The 17,157-nt window shown below is 41.0% G+C and overlaps 1 protein-coding gene across 2 annotated transcripts in view; it reads left to right on the top strand.

Annotated features, from left to right (window-relative positions):
• The window catches only part of PDCD1LG2 (programmed cell death 1 ligand 2), a 73,107-nt gene that overhangs the window by 12,285 nt on the left and 43,665 nt on the right, over positions 1-17,157 (top strand). For both annotated transcript variants that reach the window (XM_059926431.1, XM_059926432.1), the window contains exons 3-4: positions 7,727-7,993; positions 15,573-15,710. In XM_059926431.1, the coding sequence (XP_059782414.1) occupies positions 7,727-7,993; positions 15,573-15,710 (405 nt within the window). The remainder of the gene's footprint in view (positions 1-7,726; positions 7,994-15,572; positions 15,711-17,157) is intronic.

Here is a 17,157-nt window from a genome sequence, read left to right as displayed (position 1 = left end):
GGGCAACAGTTCATACTAAATATAGTGAAAAGAGAACTGATTTCATAAGGACAGGGGAAAAAATGCTAGGTAGCATGGCTAGAGAGTCTAGAAGAAACAGTAACAGAAGGCTGCAGTTTTTGAAAGGCCAGGTTGCAACCCCAAGGCAATTAGAAATCTGTCGGAAGAAGGCCAGGGAGCATGACTGAAGAAAAGAGTACAGAGGCCCTGAGAAGCCAGGGATTGAGCCCACAGGTTAAGAACTGGCCTGAGCAAGGATCCCAGAGAGACACAGAGCAGGTACTAAGAACAGAAGGGCCAAACCAGCCTGAAGGCCTGAGCAGGCTGAGGCTTACAGACGTACTTTAAATCAACAAAAAGGCCCAAGATAGATAGAGTACAACTTCAACAAGTGGAGGAAGGCAGCAGCATAGTTTCCATTTTCTCTCGCAAGAGAAATGGCCTTCACCCTAAAAGGGGAAGTCAGATGGCAGAGGGCATAGGGAGGAGAACAGCCCGAGGGAAGCAACTCGGTAGTGAAATGAGGTCTGTACCTTTAGCCTCTAGGCCCAGAGAAAGCATTTGCTAAAAAAACTTACTAATGGGGCTAAATCTGCTCTCAGTGTCTTTTCTCCCTTGGGGAAACTGAAGGGAATAAGGAAACCTTGAGTTAAGAAAACAATATCCTGAATTTTGAAGGGGAGAATTTAACCTGATGTTCCTCCCCAGGCCATTTAACAGACCAATTGAGAGCCATCCTAGAAGATTTCTTTCAGTGACTACTAGAAACCTGCCAGGATTCTCTAAGATTAATGCATATAAAACTACATTTTTTCACCTTAGTTATGGTCATTATGATGATAAAGCAGATAATACTATGTGCAGTAGTAAAGATAATATAGTACTAAAACATATGGTAAAGATAATAAAGCTTATCTTTATTTCAGAAATGCTAGAGTTGCCAGTAACATTTGAATTATAGAGACAACTGGGATAACAGAAACCGTTTAAACCAATGGAAATTGAAATCAGAAAATAGTAATTCTTTTGATGGAACAGACTGAGAAGCCAAATGGGGACTAGGGAGGCAAATCACCAATTAGCAAAAGCAGGAAGCTGCTACCACACTGCTGGGCTGGAGGGACAGGGGGAAGGCAGGGTTTATGGGCCCAGGGGTGGAACCCAAGTGGGCCTGTCCAGTGGTATCTGGAGCCAGGGAAGAGCTGTGGCCGCTGCTGGAGAGGCCTTATAGCATAGAGTGTGGGGGAGAAACACTCATTCTCCTTCTTCCTGCTCACTCTCCCGTCTTCCCGCTATGCCTGCTGTTGGCTGTCACGAGCCTGGGATACACAGCCTGCAGGAGTCAGCCTTCCCGCCGTATAGAGCAGAAACTGAGGGATTGATCTAACGGCAAACAGGCCCAGGACCCACACAGCACACACCTTGTGTATAAAGTGGTAAAACGTGGGATGAATAATAGTGTAGTTGGCTGGATCTATAACCGACTGAACAAGTAGTAGTTGTTGACTAAGGGGCAACAAAGGTCTTGGGTCAGCCTGGAGACCATCTCCAAGTGACAAGAGGTCTGTTATAGCCAACCCAGCTGGACAGTAGATCACTCAGCGAAATCGATCTTACGACCTTAGGCTGCTTTAAAACCCTGTGTTGGGCCTGAAGTGTACTCAGCACATAGGAAATAATTAGTCACACTATACTTTGTGCTGCTTAGATAATATCTGGAATATAGGTCATGTTACACTGGCAAAAACAAAGTGCATCCAAAGACTGCTATCTGGAACTGGGGCTGAAAATTATGTCCTGTGAGATATGGTTGAAGGAAGTAGGCATGTTTTACCTAAGAGGTGGAAAGACTATACGGGGTCTTGCCAGTGATCTTCAAATATCTGAAGGGTTTTGTCACATGAAAGAGATAATAATAATTGCCAGTACTAACTGACTATTTAATAAGTTCTAGGTACCTAACTCATTTAATCGTCCTCACACCCCTGTTAAGGATAAGTATTATTGTACCTATTTTACAAATGAGAAAACTGAGGCTTGATAGGTCACGTAACCAGCGCTTGGCTTAAGCTTAGTCAAACCTTTCCAACTCTGAAGCCCATGTTCTTAACTACTATGCTTACCATATGTTGTTTTGCTAAACCAGGCAAGTAAGTACCAATGGGTTGAAGCTACCATGAGGCAAAATTTGACTTGGCGTAAGGATGATCCTCCCAATGGAAGTTTAACTTTCTTATTGTCTAATTATGGCAATGACTGCTTCTGGAAGTAAGAGCTTCCATTCACAGATGTGTTTAACCAAAAGTTAGTTATCTCGCAGGTTACTAATATCAAGAAGAAAAGTATTATTAAAGATAAAAAGGGGCATTTCATAATGATAGAAAAAATCAATTCAACAGGAATGTAACAATCCTAAACGTGTATACATCTAACCATATAGCTTCAAAATATATAAAACAAAAATTGACAGACCTAAAAGGAGAAATAAACAAATCCATAATCATATTTGGAGATTTCAACTCATCTCTGTTATAACTGGTAGAACACACAAAAAAGAAAATAGAAGAGTAGAACAACACAATTAGCCATCCTGATCTAATTGACATATATAAAATTTATACCCCACAACTGCAGAATACACATTGTTTCCAAGTGCATGTGGAACATTCATCAAGATAGTTATCTAGCAAAGCTGCTGGAGAAGATACTTCTCGTTGAGCAGGAAGTTGGACTAATCAAATTTTAAGATCACTTTCACCTCTGAAATTCTAAAATTACTCATCTTTTCCTAAGAATGTCACCCTCAGTCCAGCTTCCCCATTGTGTATTGCTGATAATGATGTCTTTTCAGCCATTTCCCTAATAAGAAAGAGGCTGTGGCGACATCTTTAATATTACATAAATGTAGGGTGTGTGCTCCTGTCCCTCCCCCAAACCTTGCTTATTCTTTTTTAAAAATTTTATTTTTCAAACTGAAGTATAGTTGATTTACAATGTTGTGTTAGTGTGTACAACAAAGTGTTTCAGATATATATATGTGTTCTTTTTCAGATTCTTTTCTGTTATAGGTTATTACAAGATATTGAATATAGTTCCCTGTGCTATACAGTATATCTTTGTTGTTCATTTGTTTTATATATGGTAGTGTGTATCTGTTAATCCCAGACTCCTAAGATATCCCTCTCCCCCATTCCCCTTTGGTAACCATAAGTTTGTTTTCTATGTCTCTGAGTCTATTTCTGTTTTATAAATAAGTTCATTTGTATCATTTTTTTTGGATTCCACATATAAGTGCTATATGATATTTGTCTTTCTCTGTCTGACTTACTTCACTTAGTATGATAATCTCTAGGTCCATCCATGTTGCTGCAAATGGTGTTATTTCGTTCTTTTTTATGGCTGAGTAATATTCCATTGTATAAATAAACCACATTTAAAAAATGATACAAATGAACTTACATTTATAGGACATTCGAACCAAAAACAACAGAATACACTTTCTTCTCAAGTGCTCCTGGTACATTCTCCAGGATAGATCATATCTTGAGTCACAAATCAGGCCTTGGTAAATTTAAGAAAGTTGAAATCGTATCAAGTATCTTTTCCGACCACAACGCTATGAGACTAGATATCAATTACAGGAAAAAATCTGTAAAAAGTACAAACACATGGAGGCTAAACAATACACTACTAAATAACCAAGAGATCACTGAAGAAATCAAAGAGGAAATCAAAAAATACCTAGAAACAAATGACAATGAAAACACAACGACCCAAAACCTATGGGATGCAGCAAAAACAGTTCTAGGAGGGAAGTTTATAGCAATACAATCCTACCTCCAGAAACAAGAAACATCTCAATAAACAACCTAACCTTACACCTAAAGCAATTAGAGAAAGAAGAACAAAAAAAACCCCAAAGTTAGCAGAAGGAAAGAAATCGTAAAGATCAGATCAGAAATAAATGGAAAAGAAATGAAGGAAATGATACCAAAAATTAATAAAACTAAAAGCTGGTTCTTTGAGAAGATAAACAAAATTGATAAACCAGTAGCGAGACTCATCAAGAAAAAAAGGAAGGAGACTCAAATCAACAGAATTAGAAATGAAAAAGGAGAAGTAACAACTGACACTGCAGAAATACAAAGGATCATGAGAGATTACTACAAGCAACTCTATGCCAATAAAATGGACAACCTGGAAGATATGGACAAATTCTTAGAAAAGCACAACCTTCTGAGACTGAACCAGGAAGAAATAGAAAACATGAAAAGACCAATCACAAGCAATGAAATTGAAACTGTGATTTAAAATCTTCCAACAAACAAAAGCCCAGGACCAGATGGCTTCACAGGCGAATTCTATCAAACATTTAGAGAAGAGCTAACACCTATCCTTCTCAAACTCTTCCAAAATGTAGCAGAGGGAGGAACACTCCCAAACTCATTCTACGAGGCCACCATCACCCTGATACCAAAACCAGACAAAGGTGTCACAAAAAAAGAAAACTACAGGACAGTATCACTGGTGAACATAGATGCAAAAATCCTCAACTAAATACTAGCAAACAGAATGCAACAGCACATTAAAAGGATCATACACCATGATCAAGTGGGGTTTATCCCAGGAATGCAAGGATTCTTCAATATACATAAATCACTCATTGTGATACACCATGTTAACAACTTGAAGGATAAAAAATCACATGATCATCTCAATAGATGCAGAAAAAGCTTTTGACAAAATTCAACACCCATTTATGATAAAAACTCTCCAGAAAGTAGGCATAGAGGGAACCTACCTCAACATAATAAAGGCTATATATGACAAACCTACAGCCAACATCATTCTCAATGGTGAAAAACTAAAACCATTTCCTCTAAGATCAGGAACAAGACAAGGTTGTCCACTCTCACCACTATTATTCAACATAGTTGTGGAAGTTTTAACCACAGCAATCGGAGAAGAAAAAGAAATAAAAGGAATCCAAATTGGAAAAGAAGAAGTAAAACAGTCACTGTTTGCAGATGACATGATACTGTACATAGAGAATCCTAAAGATTCTACCAGAAAACTACTAGCGCTAATCATTGAATTTGGTAAAGTAGCAGGATACAAAATGAATGCACAGAAATCTCTTGCATTCCTATACACTAATAATGAAAAATGTGAAAGAGAAATTAAGGAAACACTCCCATTTACCATTGCAACTAAAAGAATAAAATACCTAGGGATAAACCTACCTAAGGAGACAAAAGACCGGTATGCAGAAAACTGTAAGACACTGATGAAAGAAATTAAGGATGATACAAACAGATGGAGAGATATACCATGTTCTTGGATTGGAAGAATCAACATTGTGAAAATGACTATACTCCCCAAAGCAATCTACAGATTCAATGCAATCCCTATCAAACTACCAATGTCATTTGTCACAGAACTAGAACAAAATATTTAACAATTTGTATGGAAACACAAAAGACCCCAAACAGCAAAAGCAATCTTGAGAAAGAAAAATGGAGCTGGAGGAGTCAAGCGCCCGGACTACAGACTATACTACAAAGCTACAGTAATCAAGACAGTATGGTACTGGCACCAAAACAGAAATATAGATCAATGAACAGGATAGAAAGCCCAGAGATAGACCCACGCACCTATGGTCAACTAATCTATGACAAAGGAGGCAAGGATATACAATGGAGAAAAGACAGCCTCTTCAATAAGTGGTGCTGGGAAAACTGGACAGCTATATGTAAAAGAATGAAATTAGAACACTCCCTAACACCTTAAACAAAAATAACCTCAAAACGGATTAAAGACCTAAATGTAAGGCCAGACACTATAAAACTCTTAGAGGAAAACATAGGAAGAACACTCTTTGACATAAATCACAGCAAGATCCTTTTTTGACCCACCTCCTACAGAAATGGAAATAAAAACAAAAAGAAACAAATGGGACCTAAGGAAACTTAAAAGCTTTTGCACAGTAAAGGAAACCATAAGCAAGACAAAAGACAACCCTCAGAATGGGAGAAAATATTTGCAAATGAAGTAACTGACAAAGGATTAATCTGCAAAATATACAAGCAGCTCATGCAGCTCAATATCAAATAAACAAACAACCCAATCCAAAAATGGGCAGAAGACCTAAAAAGACATTTCTCCAAAGAAGATATACAGATTGCCAACAAACACATGAAAGGATGCTCAACATCACTAATCATTAGAGAGATGCAAATCAAAACTGCAATGAGGTATCACCTCACACCAGTCAGAATGGCCATCATCAAAAAAATCTACAAACACTAAATGCTGGAGAGGGTGTGGAGAAAAGGGAACCGTCTTGCACTGTTGGTGGGAATGTAAATTGGTACAGCCACTATGGAGAACAGTATGGAGGTTCCTTAAAAAACTAAAAACAGAACTACCATATGACCCAGCAATCCCACTACTGGGCGTATACCCTGAGAAAACCATAACTCAAAAAGAGTCATGTACCACAACGTTCATTGCAGCACTATTTACAATAGCCAGGACATGGAAGCAACCTAAGTGTCCATCGACAGATGAATGGATAAAGATGTGGCACATATATACAATGGAATATTACTCAGCCATAAAAGGAAACGAAATTGAGTTATTTGTAGTGAGGTGGATGGACCTAGACTCTGTCATACAGAGTGAAGTAAGTCAGAAAGAGAAAAACAAATACCGTATGCTAACACATACGTATGGAATCTAAAAAATAAAATGGTTCTGAAGAACCTAGGGACAGGACAGGACTAAAGACACAGACGTAGAGAATGGACTTGAGGACACGGGGAGGGTGAAGGGTAAGCTGGGATGAAGTGAGGGAGTGGCATTAACATATATCCACTACCAAATGTAAAATAGATAGCTAGTGGGAAGAAGCCGCATAGCACAGGGAAATCAGCTAGGTGCTTTTTGTCCACCTAGAGGGGTGGGATAGGGAGTGTGAGAGGGAGATGCAAGAGGGAGGGGATATGGGGATATAAGTATAGGTAGAGCTGATTCACTTTGTTATACAGCAGAAACTAACACAACAATGTAAAGCAGTTATACTCCAATAAAGATGTTAAAAAAACAAAAACACAAACCCAGATGGAACAATCTGGGACCAAGGTGGCAATGAATCTGACCTCCAACAGATATCTAGCTCCTTATTTTCTCTCCTCCTAATCTTAAAGAGGACAGAGGAAAGGAGGACATGGAAAGAGAATTTTCTCCTGAAGTTAGAAAAAGTACTAAATAAAGTGAGATGTGGGGGTTATCTAGTGATTTAGTTTATCCAGCCTCTCTTTCTCCAATCCCCAATTATAAGATAATTTACATTAATACAGGATGCCACAGATTGTGGTAGGGTAAAGCACCATTGAGATTTGGAATCAAACCTCGAGTGTGCATAAGTTGGCTCCACCAGTTAAAAGCCCTGTGCCTCTGAGTGAAACACTCGACCTCTGTAGCCTCAATTACCTTCAACAAAAATTGGGTATATTAACAATGCTGTTTTGCTGTATTGTAAAAATTAAATAATTCAATGTATGTAAAATAGCATGATATCTGGGACATAGGAAATGTTTAAAAAGTTAAAACTATTAGTACTTAATATTAATAATGGTAATTTTACTTCACGTGGCATTGAGTACAGAGATCTACGGGAATCAGAAAAGAGAGACTTATTTCTTTTTCTTCTTCTCTTGTCCAGCTTCCTACAAGAAAATAAACACTCGCAACCTTAAGGTCCCAGGGACAGATGAGGTAGAGCTCACCTGCCAGGCTGTAGGCTATCCCCTGGCAGAAGTGTCCTGGCCAAATATCAGTGTTCCTACCAACACCAGCCACACCAAGACCTCTGAAGGCCTCTACCAGGTCACTAGTGTTCTGCGCCTAAAGCCACACCCTGGCAGGAATTTCAGCTGTGTGTTCTGGAATGCCAATATGAAGGAACTCACTTCGGCCATCATTGACCAAGGTAAGAGCTGCCTAGCTTACCAGTCAGGGTTCAGGCAAGAAATGGATGGCACATTCAGAATGAGTAATATGAGGAGAGTGTAATAAAGGGACTATTTATGGAGGTGAGATTAGGATTTAGAGAAAGTACTAAAGGTAGTGCAGGGCACCTGGGGCTTCAAAAGACGGGGAGCAATTACCACCCTGGAGAGGCTACTGGAACCTGGAGAAGGGAGCTGTGGCCTCCGGTACAGCGATGCTGCCACCTGCAGCAACTCCAAAGAGCAGAAACTGATGAATGGATACCACAACCTCGTTCTCCTCCCACCCTCCAGTCTCTTGCTGGTGCTTCCCATTGGCAGAGCCCAGGTGGAATTCCACTGACATGTTCATAAAGTCAACCTCTCAGAGCTCAGAACTGAGTGTTGGAGTGTAGAGAATGGATCCAGACAGGAAACTGAAAATACCCAGCATAAAGGCTCATCATTGTGATTCAGGCACAGTGCTACGAGTCAGCAGTATGAATATTACTTTGCTGGCTTTGCTGCCAGCCAAGTGGTTTTAGGGTTTTCCAGGAAAACTGACCTCTTAAAAAAATCATTTAGAGCCTTCACTGGCTATGCTGAATCCCATACTTTAGAATTTCGTGCACCAGCAAAATTTCTGACAATTTTGGTAGTCTGACAATTTTTTTATCTGCCAAGAACATTCATTTGCCAAATAAGAGAGTTAACATCTAGTATCATAATCATTTCATAAGAGACAGGTCATTTTATCACCAGAGACATAAGTTTCCTATTGTTCCACAAACATCATGGGCTTAACCTCACTCTTCTGGAGGTCAGAAGTCTGAAAAGGGCTTCACTGGACTCAGATCAAGGTGTCAACAGGATTGCACAGGCTCTAAGGGAGAATTCATTTTCCTGATTTTTCTACCTTCTGGAGGCCACCTGCATTCCTTGGCTCGTGGACCTTTCCTACAGCCTTCAACACCAGCAATTGCATTACTCAGATCTCTGCTTCTGTCATCACATCTCTTCCTTTAACTCTCTTGTCTCCCTCTTCCACCTTTTAAGGACCCTTGTGATTACATTAGATGCCTCCCCACAATACATACCTCAACCTGATAATTTAGGATAATTTTCCCATTTCAATGTCCTTAATATAATCACATCTGCAAAATCTTTCTGCTGTGTAGGGTAACTCATTCACAGGTTTCAGAACATGGACATGTTTGAGGGAGGTCATTATTCTGCTATCATAACAATAAAGGATGTAATCTCCAAATAAAGAACAGTCCCTAATTATGATAAATTTGACTTTATAGAAGATTTGCTATGTTGTCATTATATTTCACTATTTGCCCTTTACCTTAGGTAAAACAGAGCCTATGATAAGGACTTGTGTGGCATGCAGGTATTTAGATGATGACCCCAGGGAGCAGAAGTGGGAGGTTTAGGAAATCAAGACAGGAAAGAAGGAAAAGCAGATAGAAGGGTGCATTATCAAAGTTGTTGGTGTGGACAATAGAAGCTTAAATACTCAAGGACCACCTGAGGAGTGTATAGATCATCTCCTAAGATGTTTACTCAGAGGGCTTCAGGTGGGAGGACTAATCCATCTGCTTTTACCCCCAGTGGTTAACAGTTGTCCCCAGGAGTGTTAACTTCCTTCTGCTGTGAACTATGCATGCATGTGGGCTGAGTGAGCTCCCCCCAGCATCTATAGCATCAAAGTCATTCCAGGGCAGAATGCAATGTGTCCACTTGAGGTGAATCACTGACCATGAAGTGAGTCAAGGCCCACCCCGAATTCTACCCAATCTGTGGCTGAAGTCAGAGGTGAAGCTGAGAGGAAGTGAGGCAGGACTACAACAGTCTATCCCTTGCCATCCATTCATGCCCTACATTAAGTCCACTGTTTCCGAGCCTTCAGGAAGGGAAGTAGCTACAATCTCTGCACAAGATGCATATACAAGACTTCATGGAACAAGTTACAGCTCCTGCTGCTGCAACTGATCCCAAACCATAATTGATGTTTGTCATTTCTCTCATCCACCATACATTCTAGATTTCCCTCACTCAGCATTTCAGATGGAATAGTTTGTTTGCCTGGAAGGTGGAGAGAAATAGGGGTTGGGGGTGACTCAGATTTTCAACCCTGAGAGACATGAGCCCGTAGTCACCTTGCGCTTAGCAGACTGAAGTTGCTGCAATTGCCTTTTCATTGTTATTACTGGGTATAGAAGTAACAAGACTCAGAGAATCAGTGGATCCCTGAGTTCCAGACATAGTCTTCCTTGCCTCCATTAGGTAGCAGCATTTGAGTTCTTCCTGGTAATCAAGATTGATTACTCTACCAGTGCAATGATTCTTTTCTTTGCCTGCTGGTCCGACAGTGGGTAGAGCTCAAGCTGACTAGGCAGTATCTAGATGCAATAGAACATATCCCTTGGTACAGCATCCTTTGGTAGAAGCACTTGCCACTAGGAAGCTGGACCTTTAATCCAGTGGAGCCTAAATTTGTGGAGATGAGAAGCAAAATTTCTACAAATGGGTCACTGGAAGTAATGACGAAAGGGACCAGCCCTCAGCATTGAGGGAGCCCTGGCATAAAAGTAGAACATGGTTGAAGCAAGACTGTCTGGGGGAAGTGAGTTAGAACCTGCACAGAATCATCCATCATTCAGCCACATTCAGCCATAGCTGAAATCAGGGGTAAGACAGGCAGAATATGAGTTGGGCACCAGAGATACCTGCTGTATCTCAAATTAAATTTTATCATGGATTGGCACCAATCCACAGACCAGACTGAGAACTTTGAAGTGACTCAATGCCCATCTCATCATTAATTTCCTAGCATTTTTTTTTTCTAGAAGAAAAGAATCCTCCCTGATATAGTTTTCAGAGGCAGCCAGCTCCGTTGTCATCTTCAAACCCCCAACTCCCCACTTCCCCACCTATCCACACTTGGCTACCCAATTCCAGCGCTAAAGTTAGCCCAGCTTCTTTCTAACTAAGTTATTATGATGAAGTGAGGAAGTAAAGAGAGGATTCATGCTAAGGATTTGAAAGAAATGAAGACATTAGAAACTTACCATTTTTAGGGCCAACTTTGAGTGAAAATAGTGAATTAGGCAAGTTTTGACCTTTCAGCATTCTCTACCTCTTTTTTTAATCACAGCTAAGACCACCAGACTTGTCACCTTATAAAAATTGAGCTATAACTAATTCGTACCAGAGGTCTAGAGTCTTATATATTACAATCCCAGGGGAATTATTTTTTTCCAAGAATTGTTTAGTAAACTCTCCTTTGTTATGTGGAATTTTCTGCCTGGTTAATTTTTGGCCAATACTTTGGATGAAATGTGGTTTTCTAGAATGACACTTATATAAGAAACTTTGCTGGGAAACAGGGGCCTGGGTAAGATGAATTTGGAAATAACTGGAATCTACACTTCACATCACTGATTACATCAGTATTTTTTTCTTCACGGTAGAGAGGTGGAAGAGCAGACTAACCATTCTTCTGGAAGCCTTGAGGCGGTGAGAAGTTAAGAAAGAAGTAAGCTGGCTCTTCTCTCCAAGGGAGCCAACAGAGCTGATGGAATAGTCAACAATCGTGGGAGGGACCTGTGGGGTCTGCATCAGAGGTTGGGAGCTCCTAGGATAGCACTCATGAATGCGGCTGGCAGGGAAATGGAGGAATCTTTGTGCTGTCAGAGATTTTCAACCAGTCTCTAGAGATAGGTTGAGAATCCTTCCCAGCTCTATATTCATCCTATCCCCTGACATGGATCCTCTGCTCCAGGCAGCTCTGCTTCCTTTCCCTGTACTCTCTGAACCTGCTTGTACCTCTCCCATCACCATGACTTCTCTGCTCAGAAGTTTCTTCCACATAAAATATTATTATTCGCCCTCTTCACCAGTTCTCCATGGCAGCTCTGGTAACTCCAGGGTACAAGGCATCTTTCCCTCATCTTGCCTCCTAAAACCTATTGCCTGTACCATTTCTTTGTTTGCCTGTGACTGTACTTGTCTTTTCTCTTTCATTGGTATTTTATTTTCCATGTATTTTAATTGTTCACATGAGTCTTCTTTATGTCCAAACTAAAGCAAAACCTCAGTGCTCTGCCCATGGTAAGTGCTCAATAAATGTCAGATTAATGGGTTGGAGACTTAGTCTTGGATGACCCCAGTCCCATCATCCCAGCTGCTAGTCTGTGTGGACAGCCAGATCAGAGCAGTCAAATGATCCCCTAGTTTGTGATACAAATACCAGCAACAAAATAACCAAAGTCACACATTCTTCCACAAAGGCATTCTTGCTTCTGTTTCACAAAGACATTTTTAAATTGTCTTATGACTGTCCCCTTTCTACTCATTCTCATAAGTTGAGCTGCTCACTGCTGACTTCTGTGACCCACAACATGCTTCTCCAGAAGTCAATGAATAAAACAAATATAGCAGTGAGAGTCTGGGGTGGGAGGTGCTCCAGTGGCTCTAGAATAGATGACTGAACATCCTAATTTTCAATCAGAAATGAAGGAGCAATGAGACCATTTTCCCTTTGAAACAGGGTTCCTTCCACTAAGGCAGTGTTGCATTTTCATTAGGAAATGTAATGAGATTGGAACACAGGAAATAATTTTAACAAGACCCTTTCAGGGCTGGCAGAGAAGTTCTCCTGGGAGTCTTGGAAGTGACTCTCTGGCAGTGGTCAGGAGCATGGGCTCTGAAGTCAGATGGACTTGAATTTCAAATCCTCTCTCTGCTACCTACTAGCTCTGAGAACATGAGCATATGACTGTGCCACCCTAGAACTCAGCCTCTCATTTGTAGAATGAGGGTAAATAATGGTAGATATCTAATAGGGTTATTGTGAGGATTAAATGAAATATGTTTGTAAAGTCCTTAGCAGTCAGAAAGGATGGAAACAGGAAAAAAAATATGGTACCTTTAGCGAGAGGCATGACTTCCTTGTCAGTGCATGAGGCTGTGGATAGGATAAATCCAATGTTTTTCCCATTGCCTCATGACATCATTGTTAAGTAGCATGCAATTACTATAAAACAATTTAAAAGAAGATGTATTAGGATTTAGGCTAAGTAACCTCAAAATACAGTGACTCAAATAAAGCAGGAGTATATTTCTCTCTGATGTCACATCCAGAGATAGAAGGTGGTTCAGAGCAGGTAAGTCACTATATTCCATAAAGTCATTCAATAATCCAGGTTCTTTCCATCTTGTTGCTCTGGCACTCTCCAGGATGTTACCCCTGCTGAATTGTCAAAGCTGGGTCACTGCCACATTCATGTTTCAGCCTTCAGAAAGGAAAAGAGACACATTCAGTGTTTGAAGGCCGAGACTCAAAAGACCCATTCTCTAGTCCTGAACTTAGTTCACGTGGCTGGCCACACCTAACTGCAGGGGAGGCTTAGAAATGTAGTCTCAGAGAAGCCATGTGTCCAGCTAATCCCTAGCTAATACTAGAGAAGAAACGGAGAATGGATTTAAGGGATAAGCAGCAGTCTGCCACAAGGTAACTAATGACAAGGAAGATTGGGCAAGGTAGACTAGATAGACAGGTGGTCAGTTCAGCCCAACAAATCTTTATTGACACCTTTCATGTAGCTGGCGCCTGGCTCTATAGGGGATTCAGAGATGACTTAGAGAAAATCTTTGCACTTCAGATACTTACAATCTAAGCAGACTGATGTCCTGTTGGATGTTCAATGTTAGAAAGTCTTCAGGAATAAGTAGAGTTTGTGTGTGGAAGGGACTATGAGGGAACATGCACAGGACAAGGGTTTGCATAAAGGCACTGAAGTAGGGACCTCTCCTGTTGTGGGGACAGTGAGAACTCCTTGACTTATGGTGCTACATGTAGCAAGTGCTTAATCAGCATTTCCTAGAAGATATTAATTAATATGGGTTATGTATGGTAAGGGAGGTTAACTAGACGTATTGTGGTGATCAGTCACAGTATATACAAATATCAAATCATTATGTTGTATACCTGAAACTAATATAAAGTTATATGACAATTATACCTCAATTAAAAATATTATATATGGATTATCCAATGTGTAGATGAACCAGACTACTTAATGCTTTTTTTCTCTTAATGTTCACCACAATCTTAAGGATGGAGATAAATATCTGTGGGGCCTGAGCTTTGGATCAGACAGATCTAGGTTTGCAATCCTGGCTTTGTCACTTATTTAGCAGTGATGACCCTATAGATAATTTAGCATCTCAGAGCCTTACTTCCTCAACTGTAAAACGAAGGCCTCACATTAAATGATATCTGATCCCTTCTCAGCTAAAACTGTCTGTGATGCTCAGACAGCACTATGATGGGGGAGGGGGAGGGCAGTTGGCAGGACTGAGCCCTTCCTCATGAGCAGTTTTGCCAGGTTTTTCTTGGACCAGGCTGTTATGTTCTTTTTTCTCTTTTTGGCCGCGCCGCACAGCTTGTGGGATTTTAGCTCCCCAACCAGGGAGTGAACCTGGGCCCTCAGCAGTGAGAGCACACACTCCTAACCACTGGGCCTCCAGGGAATTCCCTGTTATGTTTATTCTTTATGAGTTACTCCATGAGGCAAAATTCAGCCTTTTGGATAGGGCACAGTTTACCCTGGGTACCCTTCCATCTCCCTACAGTGGACGCCCCTCCAGGCCTGCCCTTTGTCAGTCTGGGCCCCTCATTCTAACCAGTGCTCTCCTTTACAAGGCTTTCCCCCAACCTCCAAAATTACTCTTCTCATCCACCTCTCTACTAATTCATCTTTTCCTCACTGTCAAACCTTGATTAGCTGAGACAAGGAAAAGGGCTAGTTGTAGTGGTTCACGCTAAGGTATGATATTCTATTTTTTCAAAAGGATCCTGTTAATCCTGGAGATTGAATAACTGATGCTAAAAATTCTAAGCACCATGAGTGCTTGGCAGTGGAGCGGGGAGACATATTTGGGCTGAGGGACTATCCTACTGGAAAAAGAGAGACAATGAAGGAGGAGAGAAGGAGAGAGAGAGAGGAAGAAAGGAAAGAAAGAAGAAAAAGGAAGCAAGGAAGGAAGGGAGAAAGAAAGAAGGAAGGAAGGAAAGAAAGAAAGAAGGAAGGAAGGAAAGAAAGAAAGGAAGGAAGGAAGGAAGGAAGGAGAAAGAAAGAAAGAAAGAAAGAAAGAGAAAGAAAGAAAGAAAGAAAGAAAGAAGGAAGGAAGATATAATATAATAGGTGTATCAGAATGATGAAAAGCATGGGATCTGGAACCAGTCAGCCTGGATTATATCTCAGCTATGTCACTTACTGTATAACTTAGGGAAAGGTCTCTGTGCCTCACTTTCTTCATCAGTAAAATGAGGGTCATAGTAGAGCCTGCCTCATAGGGTTGTCGTGAGGAGTAAAAGAGCTAATACATACAACATTCATATACATACAGCATTCATATATATACAGCATTCATAGGACAGTACCTGGCATGGAGTATTTACTCCATGGCAAGTTGGCCACGTTGGTTAAAACCCAGTCATTTGGCCAACTTGTTGGTTTACCTCTAAGCTAACATGTAATGGGATTCTGGTGCTTTTCTTTCCTCCAGGTGATATGGAATCCCCCGAGATCCCTCCATCTTCACTGCTTCATCTTTTCATCCTCTCCTTCATCATTGCTTTAATGTTCATAGCCACAATGATAGTCCTAAGAAAACGGCTCTGCCAAACGTTTTATTCTGGAAAAGGTAAGTGAGTTTCATTCATGGTAACCGAGTGGACTGGGTATCTGCAGTGTGAGGCTCTGCTTGGCCTCACTGGCCTACAGCTTCCCAGCTTCAAACTAAGTCCACTCAAGGTTTATGAATTGCTTTGGGCTTTTCCTGATGATTTTACCCCCAGAAAAAAATGGCTCCAGTCTTCAGTGAGCTGGAATCTTTACACTGAATATTTTTAAAGGAATGTTTTGTTCCTGTGGCCGAAATTTTTGCTGTGATCTTTGAGCCAAGAAAATGTCATTAGCCTCGTGAAATCAGTGTTATTTTCGCAATACAGATGACTATGTGGTCAGAGTTCACTCGTGGGAAGATGCCAGGATCCTTTATGAGGATTCCTTTAGTTCTCATTCCTCCTTTCTCCATTCTGGGTCTGAGCTGGGCTGAGCCCTCCTCCTCCCCACAAGAATCTGAATCTTCTGGTTGGGTAAGGAAAGGAAAAAAGTATGAGGCCATCTGGGGGTAGGGAAAGCACATGATTGGTGGTGCCCTGAGGTCTTTCAGCAGCTCCCTCCTCAGCCTGTCACATGCTCACCAACCCATTCCTATTCTCTTGTGACAGCTGGGACAGAGCATGCCTGTAGCCTTTGAGCCCATGCCAGAATACCCGCAGGCCTATCTGGTGCTTTCCAAAACTGTTCCTTTGTCAGCACCCAGTGAGCTCCTCCCAAGATCTAAACATGGCCTATAGAAAAGGAAAATGCATCTGGGAATAATTCAGTAGGAATTTGGAATGGTCACTATTTGAGAATTGGGGGGCTTTTAGGTGATTGTTATCCTACATCTACGGTCTAACGTCTATAGTCTCATCTGTCGTGAAAATATTGTCATAATTTTTCCTTGACGTATGTGTGCATTAGCTTGGGTATTAACCACAAAACCCTCTACTGTGGAATCCAGGATCCAAGAACTATTGTCAAAAGAAAGAGGGGGGTTGGGGAGGAAAGAAGAAGGGAAGAAGGGAGGGAGGAAAGGAGGAAAAATGGGGCAGGGAGAGAGAGAGGGGATAGAAGTGGAAGGGAAGGGCAATTCACCATAAAGGAGGAATTACAGGGTCTTGCCCCAAAGAACTTTGACTAAACAGAATCACTTCTGCAAATCTATGACCTCAGAGAGTCATGACAGATGCAGCCCATCAGAATCTTACCTTCTGCATTCTTTTATTACCTCCCTCATACGTACCTCTCAGAAACAACTTTATAACCAAGGTTCCAGACCTGGGACCTGAGAGCCCATTAGTCACCTCAGAAATGAGCAGCAGAGTCTTCTGTCCCTACTCTCTTTGGGAAAATGAAATGGAGCCATATTTCTTAAAGATAGAGCAGAAAAAAGAAATCCTCCCCTCATCCCCCATTCCAATCTCAAGAGTAAGTGAAGCTATCAGTAGCTTCAAGCTGGGTGCAAGTCTCAGGCACCAACT

Source organism: Balaenoptera ricei, chromosome 6, assembly GCF_028023285.1.
Source record: "Balaenoptera ricei isolate mBalRic1 chromosome 6, mBalRic1.hap2, whole genome shotgun sequence".
Classification (NCBI taxonomy): domain Eukaryota; kingdom Metazoa; phylum Chordata; class Mammalia; order Artiodactyla; family Balaenopteridae; genus Balaenoptera; species Balaenoptera ricei.
This window is presented reverse-complemented; position numbering and strand designations above follow the sequence as displayed.